Raw genomic sequence first — 16,142 nt, 5'->3', positions numbered from 1 at the left:
TCATCTTCCAACAAGACAACGACCCTAAGCACACAGCCAAGATAACAAAGGAGTGGCTTCAGGACAACTCTGTCAATGTCCTTGAGTGGCCCAGACTTGAACCTGATTGAACATCTCTGGAGAGATCTGAAAATGGCTGTGCACCGACACTTCCCATCCAACCTGATGGAGCTTGAGAGGTCCTGCAAAGGAGAATGGGAGAAACTGCCCAAAAATAGGTGTGCCAAGCTTGTAGCATCATACTCAAAAAGACTTTAGGCTGTAATTGCTGCCAAAGGTGCTTCAACAAAGTATTGAGCAAAGGCTGTGAATACTTATGTATTTTTGTTCTTTATTTTTAATAGATTTGCAAAAATTTTAAACAAACTTCTTTCACTTTGTCATTATGTGTAGAATTTTGAGGGAAAAAATGAACTTAATCCATTTTGGAATAAGGCTGTAACATAACAAAATGTGGAAAAAGTGAAGCGCTGTGAATACTTTCCGGATGCACTGTATCTAGGAGGGGGCTACAACTACATTTCGTTGCACGACCCTGTCTTGTATAATCAAAACGATAACTCCAGGGGCATATCACCCTGAAATTTAATTTAATTTATCCATTTGTTTTTTTTAGTTTTCATTTTCTTTCATTCCACATCTTGTCACTTATTCATGAAAAGTAAAGCATAACACATATTACCTTCAAAAATGTTTAAGGCAACCAGAATCTATATCTGCGAGTAAAAGATAAAATATGAAATTCTTGTCACTTTCATATTAACGTGTGACTGCACACTGCCTGTATGCATTTTTCCCCTCTGGCAACGTTAAACTATTGTCATTTTGAAAATAAGGAACATTTCACACACCTGTGTATTACACTGTAACACCAAAAGGCAACAGGTTACAACAGGCTAGAAAACTAAAAAGCTATGAATCTGAAAATACTGAACAAATAGAACAACAAAATAAAAGATGTGCATTACGAGGGGTGCTTCGATTAGTTCCACCTTGGCTATATGCCAATGTCAATGCCAGCAATGAAATTGTAAAGAAGCAAAAGTAAGGGTTAGGCTCTGGATTGTTTTCTCCTTGTCCCGGACATTAAAGGGCGGATCAGCACATCTGGGCGATGCCGTCGATCGTACGTTAGCATGTTGGATGTTAGCATGTTGGATGTGTTTCCATTCACCACACAGTCCTCGTCTCATACTCCACTCTCTCTCTGCTGCTGGGTTAGAGGCAGGATGAAGAGAGCCTTTCAGCCAGAAGATGGACCAGAAACTATTTGGTCTTTCATCAAGAGACTCACAGAGTTATTATTGTTCAGCTACAAAGAAGAAGCTGCTACCTGGATGTTCTGTACACTGCTCTTTGCTTATGAAGAGAGGACAGATGGAGTGTTTGTGTACTTTGTGTATTAGTGTTGTACAGTTTGCACTACAGCTTTTTACTGATGACTCCTTTGTCTTTGACTTGTACATTTGACCTGAGGGCGTTATAACCATACAGTTAGTTGTCTGTTATGTACTAAACAGGTGGGAGACGAGGTGTCTGTTTGAGGCTGACGACGTATTTCACACTGATGGCTGGAAGGCATCTGTCTGCTGAGCAGTAAGCTTCTGATACTAAAAGTCTGTTTAATATTTCATACCTTTTTTTCCAGTTTCCAGCTGCTGAATCAGCGGGGGTCAATGTTAGTTTTCCCTCTTTTCATTTAGAAAAACATTATCTGTTCTTATCAACAGCACAAAGTCTAGAGCAGATTACAAAGCACACAGGTTGTGACACACCGTGCCGTTTCATGTTCCTGTCTCTTGTGGACTAAATGATTTCTCTTTTTAGTAAAGACTTTGTATTTGGTGATAATTGAGATGCTGCTGTTTTAAGCAAACAGTGTTGGTGGCTGCTCAGATCCTGCTCTCCGTGTTCTCACTACAGTCCCTGCCCACATACAGTCAATGGAGTGTCTGTTTACACAACAACAGTCACCCCTCCCCTGCCTTGAGGGTGCACAAAAACACACACAAATACAAACACACACACACACACACACACACACACACACACACACACACACATATACACACACTTTTGTAGACTTTGGCAACAAATCACTCCTGTGATCCGGAAGACAGAACCTGTTCACTGTACAGGGATGGGTGGAGCAGATAAAGCATGCATGATTTACATACTACTTATCAGGAACACACAGTTCTCTGTTCCCTAGGTTTGACCACAGCTGTAGGGAAATGTGGAAACAACACGTGTTGTGGGGTAACCAAGAGTTCTGACACTATATTTTTATGACGTTAGCTGATGAATCCTTACATACTGCGCTAGCTACCTTAACCAGATGTTTACCTCAAGGTAATTTAACTTAATGGTTGGTTAGCATACAAAGTGTATCCTCCTTTATATGGATTTACCAACATGAATCCTTCAGCAGTGATTACAAGTGTGCTTTAATCTACACAAATAAGGTTTTTACACAGCAGCTCTATGACAGGAGACTGTCATCCTATGGTGTTTTACACTGGATGAATTAGCCTAGCATCTAGCAGACTTTTCCTCATTTATAGCTCTTCTACTCTGACTTGGTGTACAAGGTAGCTCCACACACACACTCTGTGCCTCTGTGGCATCGTCTTGGTATGTAGCATCCAAAATGTAATATCAGGCTAACGCTCCCTAAAGTATTTGAAGATGTTTGAAGGTACAGTAAGGTTCATGTGTATTTGAACGCTGACACTATTTATTTCTGATAACATAACCCCTGTAAGATATGTGGCATAGCATTTTAATATTTCTGTAGGAACAATTGAGAGGCTGGTGGAGAGATCACAGGCTGCTAAGTCTTTAAAAATAAAAATATATAATACAATCTGTTGAATCTGGTTGCCCTTTTATATTTTACACTATTGATCAAAAATAATTTCTTCTGGCATTTACAGATATTCACTTGTATTTATGTGAATCTTAACAGAAGATAATATAATTCTATAATTCTCCCAACAAATCTAAGGGCTCTGTATCAAGATTGTTGTTGTTGTTGTTGTTGTTTTAAAAGAGTATAGTGAGGCTGACGCCAATGCGTCCAAACTTCGACCGTTGTCATGTTAATTGACATCCAAATCAGTCCTTGAATGCAGCGTTATTTCTCTCTCTATATATATATATACATATATATATATATATATTATCCGAAATATTTGAAATAGCCCATAAAAAAAATGATATTCATGGTCCAGCAACATTAAGTATGAGTTATTCTCAGACGAATAGTGCAATTTGTTCTGTGTAGAGGGTGTGTGTGTGTGTGTGTGTGTGTGTGTGTGTGTGTCTGTCTGCAGTGCTGAAACAAAGCTTAAGAGATCAACAGACAGACGTCTCAACAAAGCCAAGTCTATTATTTCAAAATTTTGCCATTGGCAACAGTCTGTTTATGTGTTAATTTGCTTATACTCCCACATATGAGCTTGTCTGTTTTCATGGGCTTTCACTCTAATTTATTTCATGTGATTATTGAACATTTTGCGGTATTTTAGTTTCAATAAATGTTTTCATTCAGTCCGATTTTTGTATTCATCCCTCATTAACAATCAAGACTAAGTAAACTGCAAGCGTGAGGAAAGTCTGACAGTTTGTGTCGTTGTAAACAAATGAAAATGAATTCACAGGGTACCCTCTCGACTTCAAGAGGTACTCCAGTCTGAATTGGTTGCAGTAAACTAAGGAGGCCAACAGGGAGCAGCTAGTCCAATACATCAAGCCCAGCATGGTACATGGTCAGAACACAGGTGTTAATGGTGTAGAGGAAGCCCTTACCTGGTCAGCCACTCTGTAGACCTCGTTCTTGTCGCTGCAGTCACATAGGTAGTGGTAAACTCTGCTGGCTCCGCTCTCCATGGCCAGCCTGGCGGTCTCCTTCATCCCATCCTGGTTGATGTCCCACAAAACCAGCACTGTGCCGAGAGCCGCAAACTCCTGAGCCATGAGGCGGCCGATCCCGCTACCGGACCCCGTTATCAGCACCACCTCCCCGGTTATGCTCTTCCTCCTTTTGGGCACGAAGAGGTGGATGAAAGATTCCACATTGTACCAGATGGACAGCAGGAGGACTTGGATGGTCTCCAGGAAGAAATTCATGATGGATCTAGGACGGAAAGAAGGGAAAGACCGAGAACACGTTAGAGAGAAACACAATGCAGTGCTGCAGCATTACACTCGTTCCCTCGACAAAAATAGTTTTGAATTACTGCAGAAAATGAACTCTGTGGCAACTTCACATTTATGATACCCACACGTTTTGCAAATTTCCCCGCTGCGGGACTAATAAAGGATTATCTTATCTTATCTTTTGTTCAGCACAGTAATCTTCACAAATGAAAAAAGCTAATGGTAGGCTATCAACTGAAGGTCACATGACTTCATGTAACCTTCACTAAGCTGAAGGAGAACTAGTGTTCTAGTGATGACGTTTTATACTTTCAATAAGCTGCTTGTTAGCAACCGCATTTTAAGACATGTTAAGGCTTCTAAATTCACAAGAGGAGTATTTACTGACCTATTTTATGTCTAAGAACAAAACTCTCTTTAAGTTTGTGTTATCCCCAGAACTTATTTCAGGCATCTAACCAAAGACAAATAAAAAAAAAAAGAACATTGCTTTTGAGACGACGGGACCGGAAGTGGACTCATTTTAGGGTTTTAGGGCTCATTACCACAGCGCTCTATGGGACAGCATTACCAACTGATTACAATTTGCATAATAATAATGTTTAGTTTTTTCTATTATCAATCAATAATTGTTTGACTTTGGGGATATTTTTGTTAGCCATCAATTGCTTCCTCCACTGACATCACAAAACACAGAGAATATCAGCGTTAGTTTGTTCTGTTCTATTATGAACAGGAAATAAGAGGAATTCATGAATGGCTGGAGGATGCAGACAGGGAGGTTTGTCCGTCCCACAGTGAAGTTCACTGTTATATTGCAGCAGTTTCAAGACCACTGTTATAAAACAACAAGTAAAACACTACTTTATTAATACTATAACTAACTCACTACAGCACGCCTACACAGTACTGATGAAGCAGAGTTTTTCACTGTTGAACTTAGATAAACCAAAAAGTAAAACATAAATATAAAATGTCTTTAAACTTTAAAACATAGCATTAACACTCCGACACATATATAATGAGTACAGCAATAATTTAAAATGGTATCTATAAACTAAATTAGAGATGCAGGTTTTGAGTTTTTTCTGTTTATTGTTAATCTATTTATTAACTAGTCAAATTTCAGCACTATTTTCTACACATGTCTTGAATGTTAAATTAAGACTAACTTCATATTAGTCTTAATTTAACATTTTAAGACTATGTTAAATTAATACATTCACTTATTAGTGGGTTATTACAGGTCTAAAAAACGAACTCAGCTCAGCACAGAGCTCAGCTAAAACAATGTTGGAGTCATATTTAAACCATTAACTGTACATAGTATTAAGTTTCTGTGAATAGCGGAAACAAACCCCGTGTGAAACACACGCACTGAGTGTGTGCTCTCAGCGGTTAACCTGCGAGAGAAACTTTCCTTTAAAAGCCGCTGATACCTTTAACAGCTATCACCTCGCGATAATCAAAAACAAATAACCACTTTTTACAAGAAAGCGGGAAATAGTTGACAGATAGGACTCAGCATGATAATGCGTCCGTTAAATCGATATAGAGATGCTAACTTACCAAGTCAGAGGTCCTGAGAAATACTGACGGTGTCCCGCGAGCACTCGGAGTAACGTTATCAGCTTTAACCGAGACCTTTGCTCACCACACAGTCTAACGTTACGACACACTCTGCTCTAACCAGACATGTGTTATCGCGTGGAAGTTGATAAGAAAAGAGCAACATTAAAGCTTCAGGAGCGGGTTAACGTACCGTGATGTTTAGCTGAGTTCCCCGGATGAGGCTCGGACGTTGCTGTAGCCGCGGGAGATAAAAAACAGGTCACCGCATCAACACAAGCAGAACGCTACTCAGTAGGGGAGAAGCCGGATGTGTCACGTGACGGGCAATCAACCATTCCCAGCTCCGCGCGTCTCCTCTGCCACGCGAGGTGTTGTGGGATTTGGAGTGTGTAGCTAAATAAAATACACAAAGCGCATGGCAGTTAAAAGTTCAGTTCGAGGATGAGCAAATAAGAGTAAAATATAAATAAGACTTACAAGAGTGAGGAAGAGAAGGAATAAAGAAATGTATAAACAAGTTTGGGGATTTTCTTTAATAAATAAAAAATAAATTCAAATATAAATTATTATGTTTAATAAATAAATACAATGCTAAATGACTGCCTACATGTATATTTTTTTATAATTGTTTTATAAGTTTAATGGCATATCAAGTAAGTAATTAGTAATTTGGCCACTTCCGTCCTCCAAACATATCTGTTGGGTTGGACCTTATTTCATTATTGTATTATTATTGATTTTGCAACCAGAAGTGACACAAGAGCTCCCTCTTGCAAAAGTGATCCTGATCATAATGAGAGTGCCTGTTTAAATAAAAAACTAAATAAATAATAAAGTACACTTTGATTTATTTACTGCTGCCCCCACATCATTTCACAATGTTCTTTTTTGTGAGACAATGATCTTCTTAAAGACCTGTAAGTTAAACTGCGACTCATGTCTCATTTAGCAAATGGTTTGGCAAACAGTGTGCCGGGGTAAGGGTCTGAAAATAACACTCTCTTTCTACTTATTAAGTCTTAAAGAAACAAAACAGAAAATTAACACCCCTTTAGGTGCGAGGGCAAACAAAAGCAGAACCTTCCAGCACACACATACGTGTGACCAACATGTCGGGTGCTCAGGGGTGTTGGCTTCTTAACGCTGATTAGGCAACAACTTCCCATTTTGTTATTTTTGATTGTCTTGTATCATGAGACCACAAAAAGACTAAAAATAGAACAAAACATTAAAGAGATGAAAAACAACTGCACAGAGACCCAAAGATACTCACAACGACTATGTAAAGGGAAAACACAATCACAAAGACACACAAAATTAATACAAAGTGCCACCAAACAACTACAATGACACTTAAAAGGACAACAAAGAGACACAAAATGTCCACAAAGAGACAGAAAAGGACCGCAGAGAGAAACACAACGACAGAAAAAAATGTAACAACCGTAAATATACACCAAACAGGAATAAAAATACGCTAAACAACTATATGTCTTGCTCCTAAGTAGGAGAAGTGATGGGACCCTTTGCATGTCTGTGCCCAGGGGCCCATTGTGTAATAATCCACTGATGGGGCCACAGCTACAAAGATTGCATGGATGTTGCTATCTAGAAACCCATTACAAATCAAAGATGAAAGTTACGTGTACATCCCCGATGATACAAAATGTGTTAAATTTAGTGTCAGTGATTAAGTCACATTACTGATTTCCATACCGCAATCTTCCTCCATCAACCCTCTGCCGCCGTTACATTACATTACAGTCATTTAGCAGACGCTTTTATCCAAAGCGGCTTACAATCAGTAGTATATTACATATCATTCACCCATTCGCACACTGATGACAGGGCTACCATGCAAGGTGCCACCATCAGACTCTAACTGACATTCATCATCCAGTCCACCGATGGCAAGCCTTCGGGAGCAACTTGGGGTTAAGTATCTTGCCCAAGGACACATCGACTGCCGAAGCCGGGTATCGAACCACCAATCCTCTGATTGGAGAACTACCTTGCTCTCCACTACGCCACAGCCGCAGCAGTAACAGCCTTACTTTGCAAAATGAAATACATATTTGTATCACTGAGCATTTGATAAGAGCGAGTTGATACGATTCATAAGCTGTTTGGTTAAGAAAAGTCTCTATGCCTGAGTAATGAGACAGGGCCCTGCTGGACCCATATTGAGCTAGGACAGTGAATGAAAACGGGGTTTAAAAACTGTGATCTCCGTCCACACATGCGTTTCAGCATTGTTTTTGAAATGATTTGCATCCAAACTTGCTCCCCTGAAAACGAATATCACGTGACTATTCACGTACATTTGGCATGTGCTTGCCGGTGTAAACAGGAAGTACATTGGTTGCTTGGTTACAGATAATATGATTACACTACTCTTGATACTTGTCGTGCTTGATACTTAAGAACTTCCTCTAAAATCTTCCTCCATAAACTCAAACAGACACATTTAGTGCGGGCGGCTACGCGGCTGTGGCGTAGTGGAGAGCAAGGTAGTTCTCCAATCAGAGGGTCGGTGGTTCGAGACCCGGCTTTGGCAGTCGATGTGTCCTTGGGCAAGACACTTAACCCCAAGTTGCTCCCGAAGACTTGCCATCGGTGTGGACTGGATGTTGCATGAATGTTAGTTAGAGTCTGATGGTGGCACCTTGCATGGTAGCCTGTCATCAGTGTGTGAATGGGTGAATGATATGTAATATACTACTGATTGTAAGTCGCTTTGGATAAAAGCGTCTGCTAAATGACTGTAATGTAGTGGAAGTTTTTGAAGTTTTATTTTTCAAGCTCAGTTACAATACAACATAGTGCAAACAAAGTAAAAATAATACAAGATCAAAAAAAGTATTATAGATAAGTAAATAAGTTATCACACAGTAAAGAATAATAAATAAGTAAAAGAACTTTAAAAATGCACAATAAATAAAATAAAATATTATATAAACAGACAGAATAATGTTATTATTGCACAGTGGATTGCACAGATTTTTGATACTGCACAGATTTATATATATGTGTGGTCAACTGGGAGCAGAGATGGTTCTGCATCCTGACAGCAGCTGGAAGGAAGGACCTGCGGTACCTCTCCTTAGCACATGAGGGGTGAAGCAGCTGGTGGCTGAAGGAGCTGCACAGAGCTGCCATAGTGTCCTGCATGGGGGGGAGGTGTTGTCCATCAGGGATGACAGCTTAACCATCATCCTCTTGTCTCCCACCACCTCCACCGTATCTAGTGGACACCCCAGCACACAGCTGGCCTTCTTAACCAGTTTGTTCAGTCTCTTCCTGTCGGCTGTCAAGATGCTGCTGCCCCAGCAGACCACTCCATAGAAGATGACTGATGCCACCACAGTCAAAATAGGTCTTCAGGAGGGCTGGTGGTGGTAGATGTCCACCACCAGCTCTTTGGTTTTCTCAGAGTTGATCTGGAGATAAAGTCCTGGTTCAGTTCCCTGTATTCCCTATCATCACCGGCGGAGATGAGGCAGACGATTGCAAAGTCGTAAGATAACTTTTGCAGGTGGCAGTTGGCAGAGTTGTATTTGAAGTCTGAGGTGTATATGGTGAAGAGGAAGGGAGCCAGAACAGTTCCTGTGGGGCCCCTGTGTCTGACTCACACTCCTGTATCCGCACATACTTTGGACGATTGGTGAGGTTTTCCAGGATCCATGCAGTGAGGTGGTGGTCCACCCCCGTCTGCTCCAGCTTGTCCCTCAGAAGCAAAGGCTCACCAGGGGGCGGAGATGTACAAGGACAAGCCTCTCCAGCGTCTTCATCAGGTGGGATGTTAGCACCACCGGCCTGAAGCTTTTTCACTAGCAGTGGATTTTACAGGCAGTGACTTTGGGTTCTGAAAAGTGAATCCATAAACCTGCATTTTCTCTAATGCCCATCAGGGGGCGACTCCTCTGGTTGTATAGAAGTCTATGAGAAAATGACTACTTCTCTCTTGATTTATTCCCTCAGTAAACATTGTAAACATGACTTTATGGTCTCAATCTCTAGTTTCAAGTTTTCTTCAATACAGCATGATGTTCATTTAATAAATTATGGTCCATTTAGAGTCTAATAGACCATAAAGCAGAGTATGCTTTAGGGTGGGGCTACACAGTGATTTACAGGTCGCTAACATGGTGTTGTACGGTCTGGGAGTTGTGTTTTCTACTTATCCTCTTTCAGTGTATTTTCAGTTCATGAAAGTTAATGGTAACATTTTGGCCGCCTAAAAATGGGTTGTTCAATGTTACTTAGCTCCACCCTCTCGGGTCACATCTGATTGCAAAAAACAACAAGAAGCAATCGCCAAAAACCAAGATGGCGACAGACAAAATGCCAAACTCAAGGCTTCAAAACTGTAGGTGACATCACAGTGACTATATCCACATTTTCTATCTACAGTCCATGGGTTTCTAGCTTCTTTCTATCACAGTTTTGGCGTGGATTGGAGTGGTTTGAGGGGAGATGACAAGGACAGCTAACATTAGTCTATGTCTTACACAAGTTCCACCTCAACTCCCAAACAGCAAGTATGTTCGATCTGTTATTTCTGCTGGGTTTTTTTTTACATAGAACAGGGCTGGTCAAAGTTCAATTTTAACTTTCTAATTATGCAGAGGTCTGCTGGAACAAGTGCTAAGGTTAGGAAAAACGTGACAGCTGGCTTACAAAAGGATTAATGCTATGTCTATGGACCATTTTAGTATGAAGAGAAAGTTTGGATCACTAGGACTTCAAGGACTTCTTGTACGGTTATATATCATTAAATCAATTTAGTTTATCCTTAATAATGTTTTGATTGAACAGTTAATATAAAGTTATATTGGTGGTGGTGGCTGATATCATCTAACCTAATACAGACTTGATGGCAAGATTCATTTTTAATGAAGATAATTAATCTCTTGCGCAAGCTCCAGATGTTATGAAAAGAGAGCTGGCTGATTGATTTATAAGATACGTTCAGATCTTATCAACCGATAAGTCAGTGTACAAGGTGTGTGTGTGTGTGTGTGTGTGTGTGTGTGTGTGTGTGTGTGTGTGTGTGTGTGTGTGTGTGTGTGTGTGTGTGTGTGTGTGTGTGTGTTTGTGTGTGAATGTGTGTGTTTGTTGCGCAGTGAGAAAGGAAAAGTGTGAGTTATTTAGTCTGTTTCTCAATACTTTATGACTTCCCTAAATGTGGCACATAGACCCAAGCCCTTTGGTGAAGACTCCTAGTGAAGACTAGAACTTGTTCAAACTAGAACTACCGGTTCACAGTTGTATGACTCCGCCAACCAGTCAAGATGCAGTTTACATTCATGTCTGTCCAAAATGTCATCACTTCATCATTTTATTTTATTACACATTTGTATGTAATCGTCATAATTGGCATGTGAATTATGGAGTTATGGCCAAAAACGTGTTTTATGAAAAGTGACCTTTGACCACCACAATCTAATCGTTCATCCATGACTCCAGGTGGACATTTATGCCAAATTTGAAGAAAACCCTTCCAGTTCCTGGGATATCGTAATGCTACAACTCGTTTAAACCGAAGCCAAGCTTTTTTGTCACGATTATTTAAATGAATCCTTTCTGCCATATTTAACTCTATTTGTGTCTTTAGATTTCTCCTAAATTCACCAAACGTTGGATAATGCCTCATTTCCATATTCAAACACAACATTTCAGAACACTTGCAATTAAAAAAAACAATTGTCTTAATGTAAGCAATCAACTGGGGAAGTTTCATAGAAATATAAATTGTTTAAAATGATCCAGTCTCACTTCAAGTTGGGCTGTTTTGAGTTTTTATAAATAAAAAGGAGTGAGCGTGCTTCAAAAACTCCCCCACCAAGTTATAAAGATAAGGGATCTAATTTTGCTAGAACAGGGCCGGGGAACGAGTGAGGACTGACAGTTTCTAATAATGCAACACGATGAAACAAAACCAAAGGTGTGCATGTGAGAGCAAAAATGAAAAGGATATGTGCTGAAGTATGATATGGTAACGTTTGACAGACGCCTCAGTGTGGCATACTATAACAAAATATATGCACATAAATTGGAATTTGAGTAAAAACAACATGAGGATAAATGATAACATATATTATGTTTCCTTATCTTTTCCCTTTAAAATAATACTTTTATTGTTATAGGGGGAGAAAAGGAAGGGGAGGAGAGACAGGCAGGGAGTTGTTTTTTCAAAGTGATAAAATAAAGTGCCACGTGGGATTTTAAGAAAGTTTTCTGGTGTGATAGATCAGGAAGTAGACGTGACATTAATTCAATTACATTAAAACAAATGCACACTTTAAAGGCTCTGTCACACTTGCATCAGTCTCAGCTCTGTTGGTGGGATTTCACAGTCAAACAATAGAAACAAAGATGCATCCTCATGCGTGTTTGAAAATGGCAACACATTCTCACACCAGTACATAAAATACTCAAGACTCAACACCTGAGTGCCCTCAAATAATCTCAGGCGACTTCAAACAGGTCACCATTAAAAAAACCTGAGTTATCCGTCCAACTGTAAAGGAGGAGACCCTGGACTTGCTGAATGCAAACGTCAAGGAGGCGTACAGCTCTTCTGTAGAGAGGGCTTTGATTGGTTTACAAAGTGCATAACAGACTTTATCAACTTCTGCGTGGACTGCAATGTCCCAAGAAAGACTGTCCATTGTTATTCAATTACAAACCATGGGCAATGACTCCCACTCTCTCTCATTATTACATTTACAGGCTCCTCCTCCCAACATATGTTCACATACATTCCCAATAGAGTGGAAAGAGGAAGAGTCCTGTTTTGAGTTGGAAATCCCTTTTCATTTTGCCAAACCATGATAAAATACCATCAACACTATAAAAATACCGTGAGATAAATGTTCGGGCATATTGCCCACACTTAACTTGACTAATGACTCAAGTGGCTGGTGAGAGAAAAGGAGACACTAACGACTTATGTATCAACTGACTTGACAATATGTCAACTTTACTTTTAGTTTTGCATGGCACAGCGGCCTTCTACACGAAAGTCCTGTTTGTATCGAAGTTTTCTTGCCATGATACTAAACAGCACATCAGCTCTGCCATCAGTGTATGAATGTGTGCATGTGAATGGGTGAATGTTGTTACATAGTGTGAACTATTTTGGGTATTAAGAACTATGAACTTACAAAGTAATTTAGTTGTATGGTTTAACTGTATGAGCAGCAAAGTGCAAGTTGAGGTGCTTTATTTTGATGCTGGTGGGACAGAACCAAAAAATCAATAACTGATTTGATTAATGAAGGAGTGATAGAAGAAGACATTTTCTGCGTACTGATTCCTCTTCCAATTTTTATGACAAACTGTCTGTGTAGTCTTTTGACCAGGATAGTGAGCTATCAATAGTTATGCCCAGAAGTTTGGTTTGGTTTACTTCATTACATGCAGTCTAATAATATTATTAATGCTTATAATCAGTTATAAATCAAAGAATATAGTGCTGCATAAAGTTATGTAAGTCACCGGAATTTGATTGCCCCTCGTGGGTCCTGAACGTTGCCCAACAGGTTACCTGTCTGTTTACTTCTTGTTTACTCCTCTTGGCCAATTTGTAAAAAGGCTGTGTGAACCGGAACCGGTCCACAACTAAAATGCAACAATGTGTCCTTTTTTCCCTGGTCCATACCAAGTGAACCCAACTACAGGTGTGACACAAACCTTTAGAGTCTTAGTCTTAGTGATGGTTGGGTGGCTTTTTTTCTCCTCTGAGAGAGCAGTGTTTGTGAAACTCTCATGGTTACAAGAGCACTAAATAACAACAATATGCACTGATGTCTAAGCTTCATAGTCAGATCATACTTACAGTACCTACTATTATTATTTGTCTATAAAGAAATCGGAATGGTCACAACATAGCCAATCTTGACAAGAACAAGATCAAGAGAAGCAAGTAGCAGAAATATAACCTGCCTCATGCCCAGCTCAATGTGTATGAATAAAGTAAAATCAAATTTAAACCAGAGAGTATTTTACACTTAGGAAAGAGTATATTACATTTATTATTACCAATAACAAATACATTTCAAAAGTTAGAAAATCTAACAGACTCCAACTGGGCCCTTACCGTCTGTGTCGATGTTTGGTTGCACCACAGAGATGAAATGTTCATACTTACTCTGGAGTTAATTTGGCCCACACTAACCAAAAAGTTGTTGCAGAAAACTACGATTTCACTTCCTGTGGCCAATCAGTGAAAAGGATTTTTCATCATCCAGTTTAGTTACGAGGTAAACGGAAGATAGCTAACATTAGTCCCCGAACAACAACAAAGGGTACATAAGCCACGACATCAAGTGGTAAAACTATCATCTACAACATATGGTTATACATGATAACAGTACAGTTACCCTATTAATGGGCTTATTTAAGTGTTAAACTGAGTACTAAAGTCATAATAGCTTACACAGGAAAACTGCTAGTAGTAGTTGTTAAGGAGAATGAGCTGTATTTCTAAAGGAAACTTTAGAAGGCAAAATTCCTTTGCCAAGTTCTTGTTAACTTTTACAGAAGATTAATGGAAACCATCCTGACTACAAACATTACAAACTGCCATGGAATGTGCACGGCAAAGGACACGAGGGCTCTACAGCGGGTGATTAAAACCAACCTACTAAGCATCTACTGAGCATCTACTGAGCATCATGATATTGGTGACAAGAGGTGCCTGCAAAGAGCCCAAAAGTTATAAAAAGTCAATATCCCCCCAGCAATAACCTGTTCATCCTGACTTCAGTAAAGCTTCTTTCCTCAGCCTGTGATACTCCTTAACTCAATCTCCAGCCTCCACAAATATAATAAAACGTTTTCTTATTGTGTTTTTTCTTTTGTAGCATTATAAGGCTTCAAACTGCACAACGTGGCCAAGCCAGACTGCTCACACGACAAATCACATGACTTTAAATACCAGCTTGTGGATTTGTTCAGGTCTGTGTCCAGATCTCAAGGTGGACAAGCTCTTTGTAAAGAAGAAGACATCCATCAACCCTTTAGCATTTTCATGTTAGCGGAAGGCAACTCTAGTTCTCTGACAAGCTTGTTAAACTGCGGTAACATGCGCGGCACAGTGTTACACCGTGATACCGCCAACTGATGTCTAACTTCTGTTGCTCCTTTAATATTGTGATTATGGCCAGGATGGCCTCTGAGTAAGGGGTATGGCGTTGCAATCTGCAACGTCCCTACTAGATGGCACCAAAACCTAAACACTGTCTCTTTAAGCTGTTTGTCTGGGAAATGGTGATACGTATGGTGCGTTGTATTTGTTTAATGTGAGAACTGGCAGTAAAATCGCACACTGTGTAAAATAAAAGATAATTGATTCATTTAGTGGTTTGTTGTATTGGGGGAGGGGCTTAATGCTTAGAAGCCTCTGGACACCAATGCTTTGCAAGTCAGTCAGCGAGTGGCTGTGAACCAGACAGGTGATTTGAAAAACACTGTCTATAGTGATTTTCATTTTGGTCCTACCATTTTTTGCTGGGGACGTCGTCGTTTTATTTGTTTCACTCTTTTTCTTAATTAAAACTCAAGCCATCTTGTTAGTATTTTGTTGTCAGTTGAGCCTTGTTTCTTTTTAACAGTCACAGAGGGGCTAGTTGATGTGAAACAGGTATTAAACTTGGCCAAACTGACAAAACAAACACATTAATTCAATAATTCTTCATATACATATATTCATATCCTCAAAGGCCACTTTTCTTGCCCTTATCACAGGAGACAGACATTGTTACACTGTGGGAGGAGTAAACATTACGTATACGTCTTCAAATCTTCCCAGCATATGGATAGATGTGCCCCAGATGTCCTGCAAAGGTGGTTTGAACGTGACGTTAAACATTGGACATGCTACACTCCTCCATTTCCAGGCCTTTTCTTAGCCTTCACATATGGGGCTCTCAAGTTTTTCCATCACAATTCTTCTTATTTTCCTAAAGTATGTGAAATATCACCCCAGAAACTTTTGGGCATCTGGCTGTCTCTGTGATTTTTTATTGAGGAGTCCTTCCGGTACTTCCTCACTTTTGCCAAAATCAGCTCATCCAAGGTCTCCATTTTCTCCGCCAATCTGCGTTGGGTGTTCACGGACAGGTGAATAAATAAAACCCGATAATAACAATCATACAAAACTAACCTAATCAACAACACTGCCATGTGACACACACAGACACCTAGCTTGTTGGGCTCTATCTAGAGGATTGATTGTTGTTGTGCAGTCTAAATGAAGTAAAATGCTTTTATGTTCCATCCAAACAGACCTGAATGATCCCCCATTTCACAGCTGAAAGCTAAATTAAAGCGAGATGGAGAGAGAAATGGAGTGAGAGAGAGATAATTATGATCTATAATTGAAAAACCTCTGTCTCTCTCTG

At 39.7% G+C, this 16,142-nt stretch overlaps 1 protein-coding gene across 2 annotated transcripts in view; it reads right to left on the bottom strand.

Moving 5' to 3' along the window:
- Window positions 1-6,019, bottom strand: part of LOC129113653 (epidermal retinol dehydrogenase 2-like) — a 35,962-nt gene extending 29,943 nt beyond the window's left edge. The window contains exons 1-2 of one of the 2 annotated variants that reach the window (XM_054626068.1): window positions 5,924-6,019; window positions 3,811-4,138 (exon numbers count right to left, since the gene is read on the bottom strand). In XM_054626068.1, coding sequence (XP_054482043.1) covers window positions 3,811-4,131 — 321 coding nt within the window. In that variant the 5' untranslated portion in view covers window positions 4,132-4,138; window positions 5,924-6,019. Of the gene's footprint in view, window positions 1-3,810; window positions 4,139-5,730; window positions 5,854-5,923 lie in introns of those variants that run through there. The other variant, XM_054626077.1, reaches the window with a different exon arrangement.
- Window positions 6,020-16,142: the final 10,123 nt, after the last annotated feature.

Source organism: Anoplopoma fimbria, chromosome 3, assembly GCF_027596085.1.
Source record: "Anoplopoma fimbria isolate UVic2021 breed Golden Eagle Sablefish chromosome 3, Afim_UVic_2022, whole genome shotgun sequence".
Taxonomy (NCBI): Eukaryota; Metazoa; Chordata; class Actinopteri; order Perciformes; family Anoplopomatidae; genus Anoplopoma; species Anoplopoma fimbria.
This window is presented reverse-complemented; position numbering and strand designations above follow the sequence as displayed.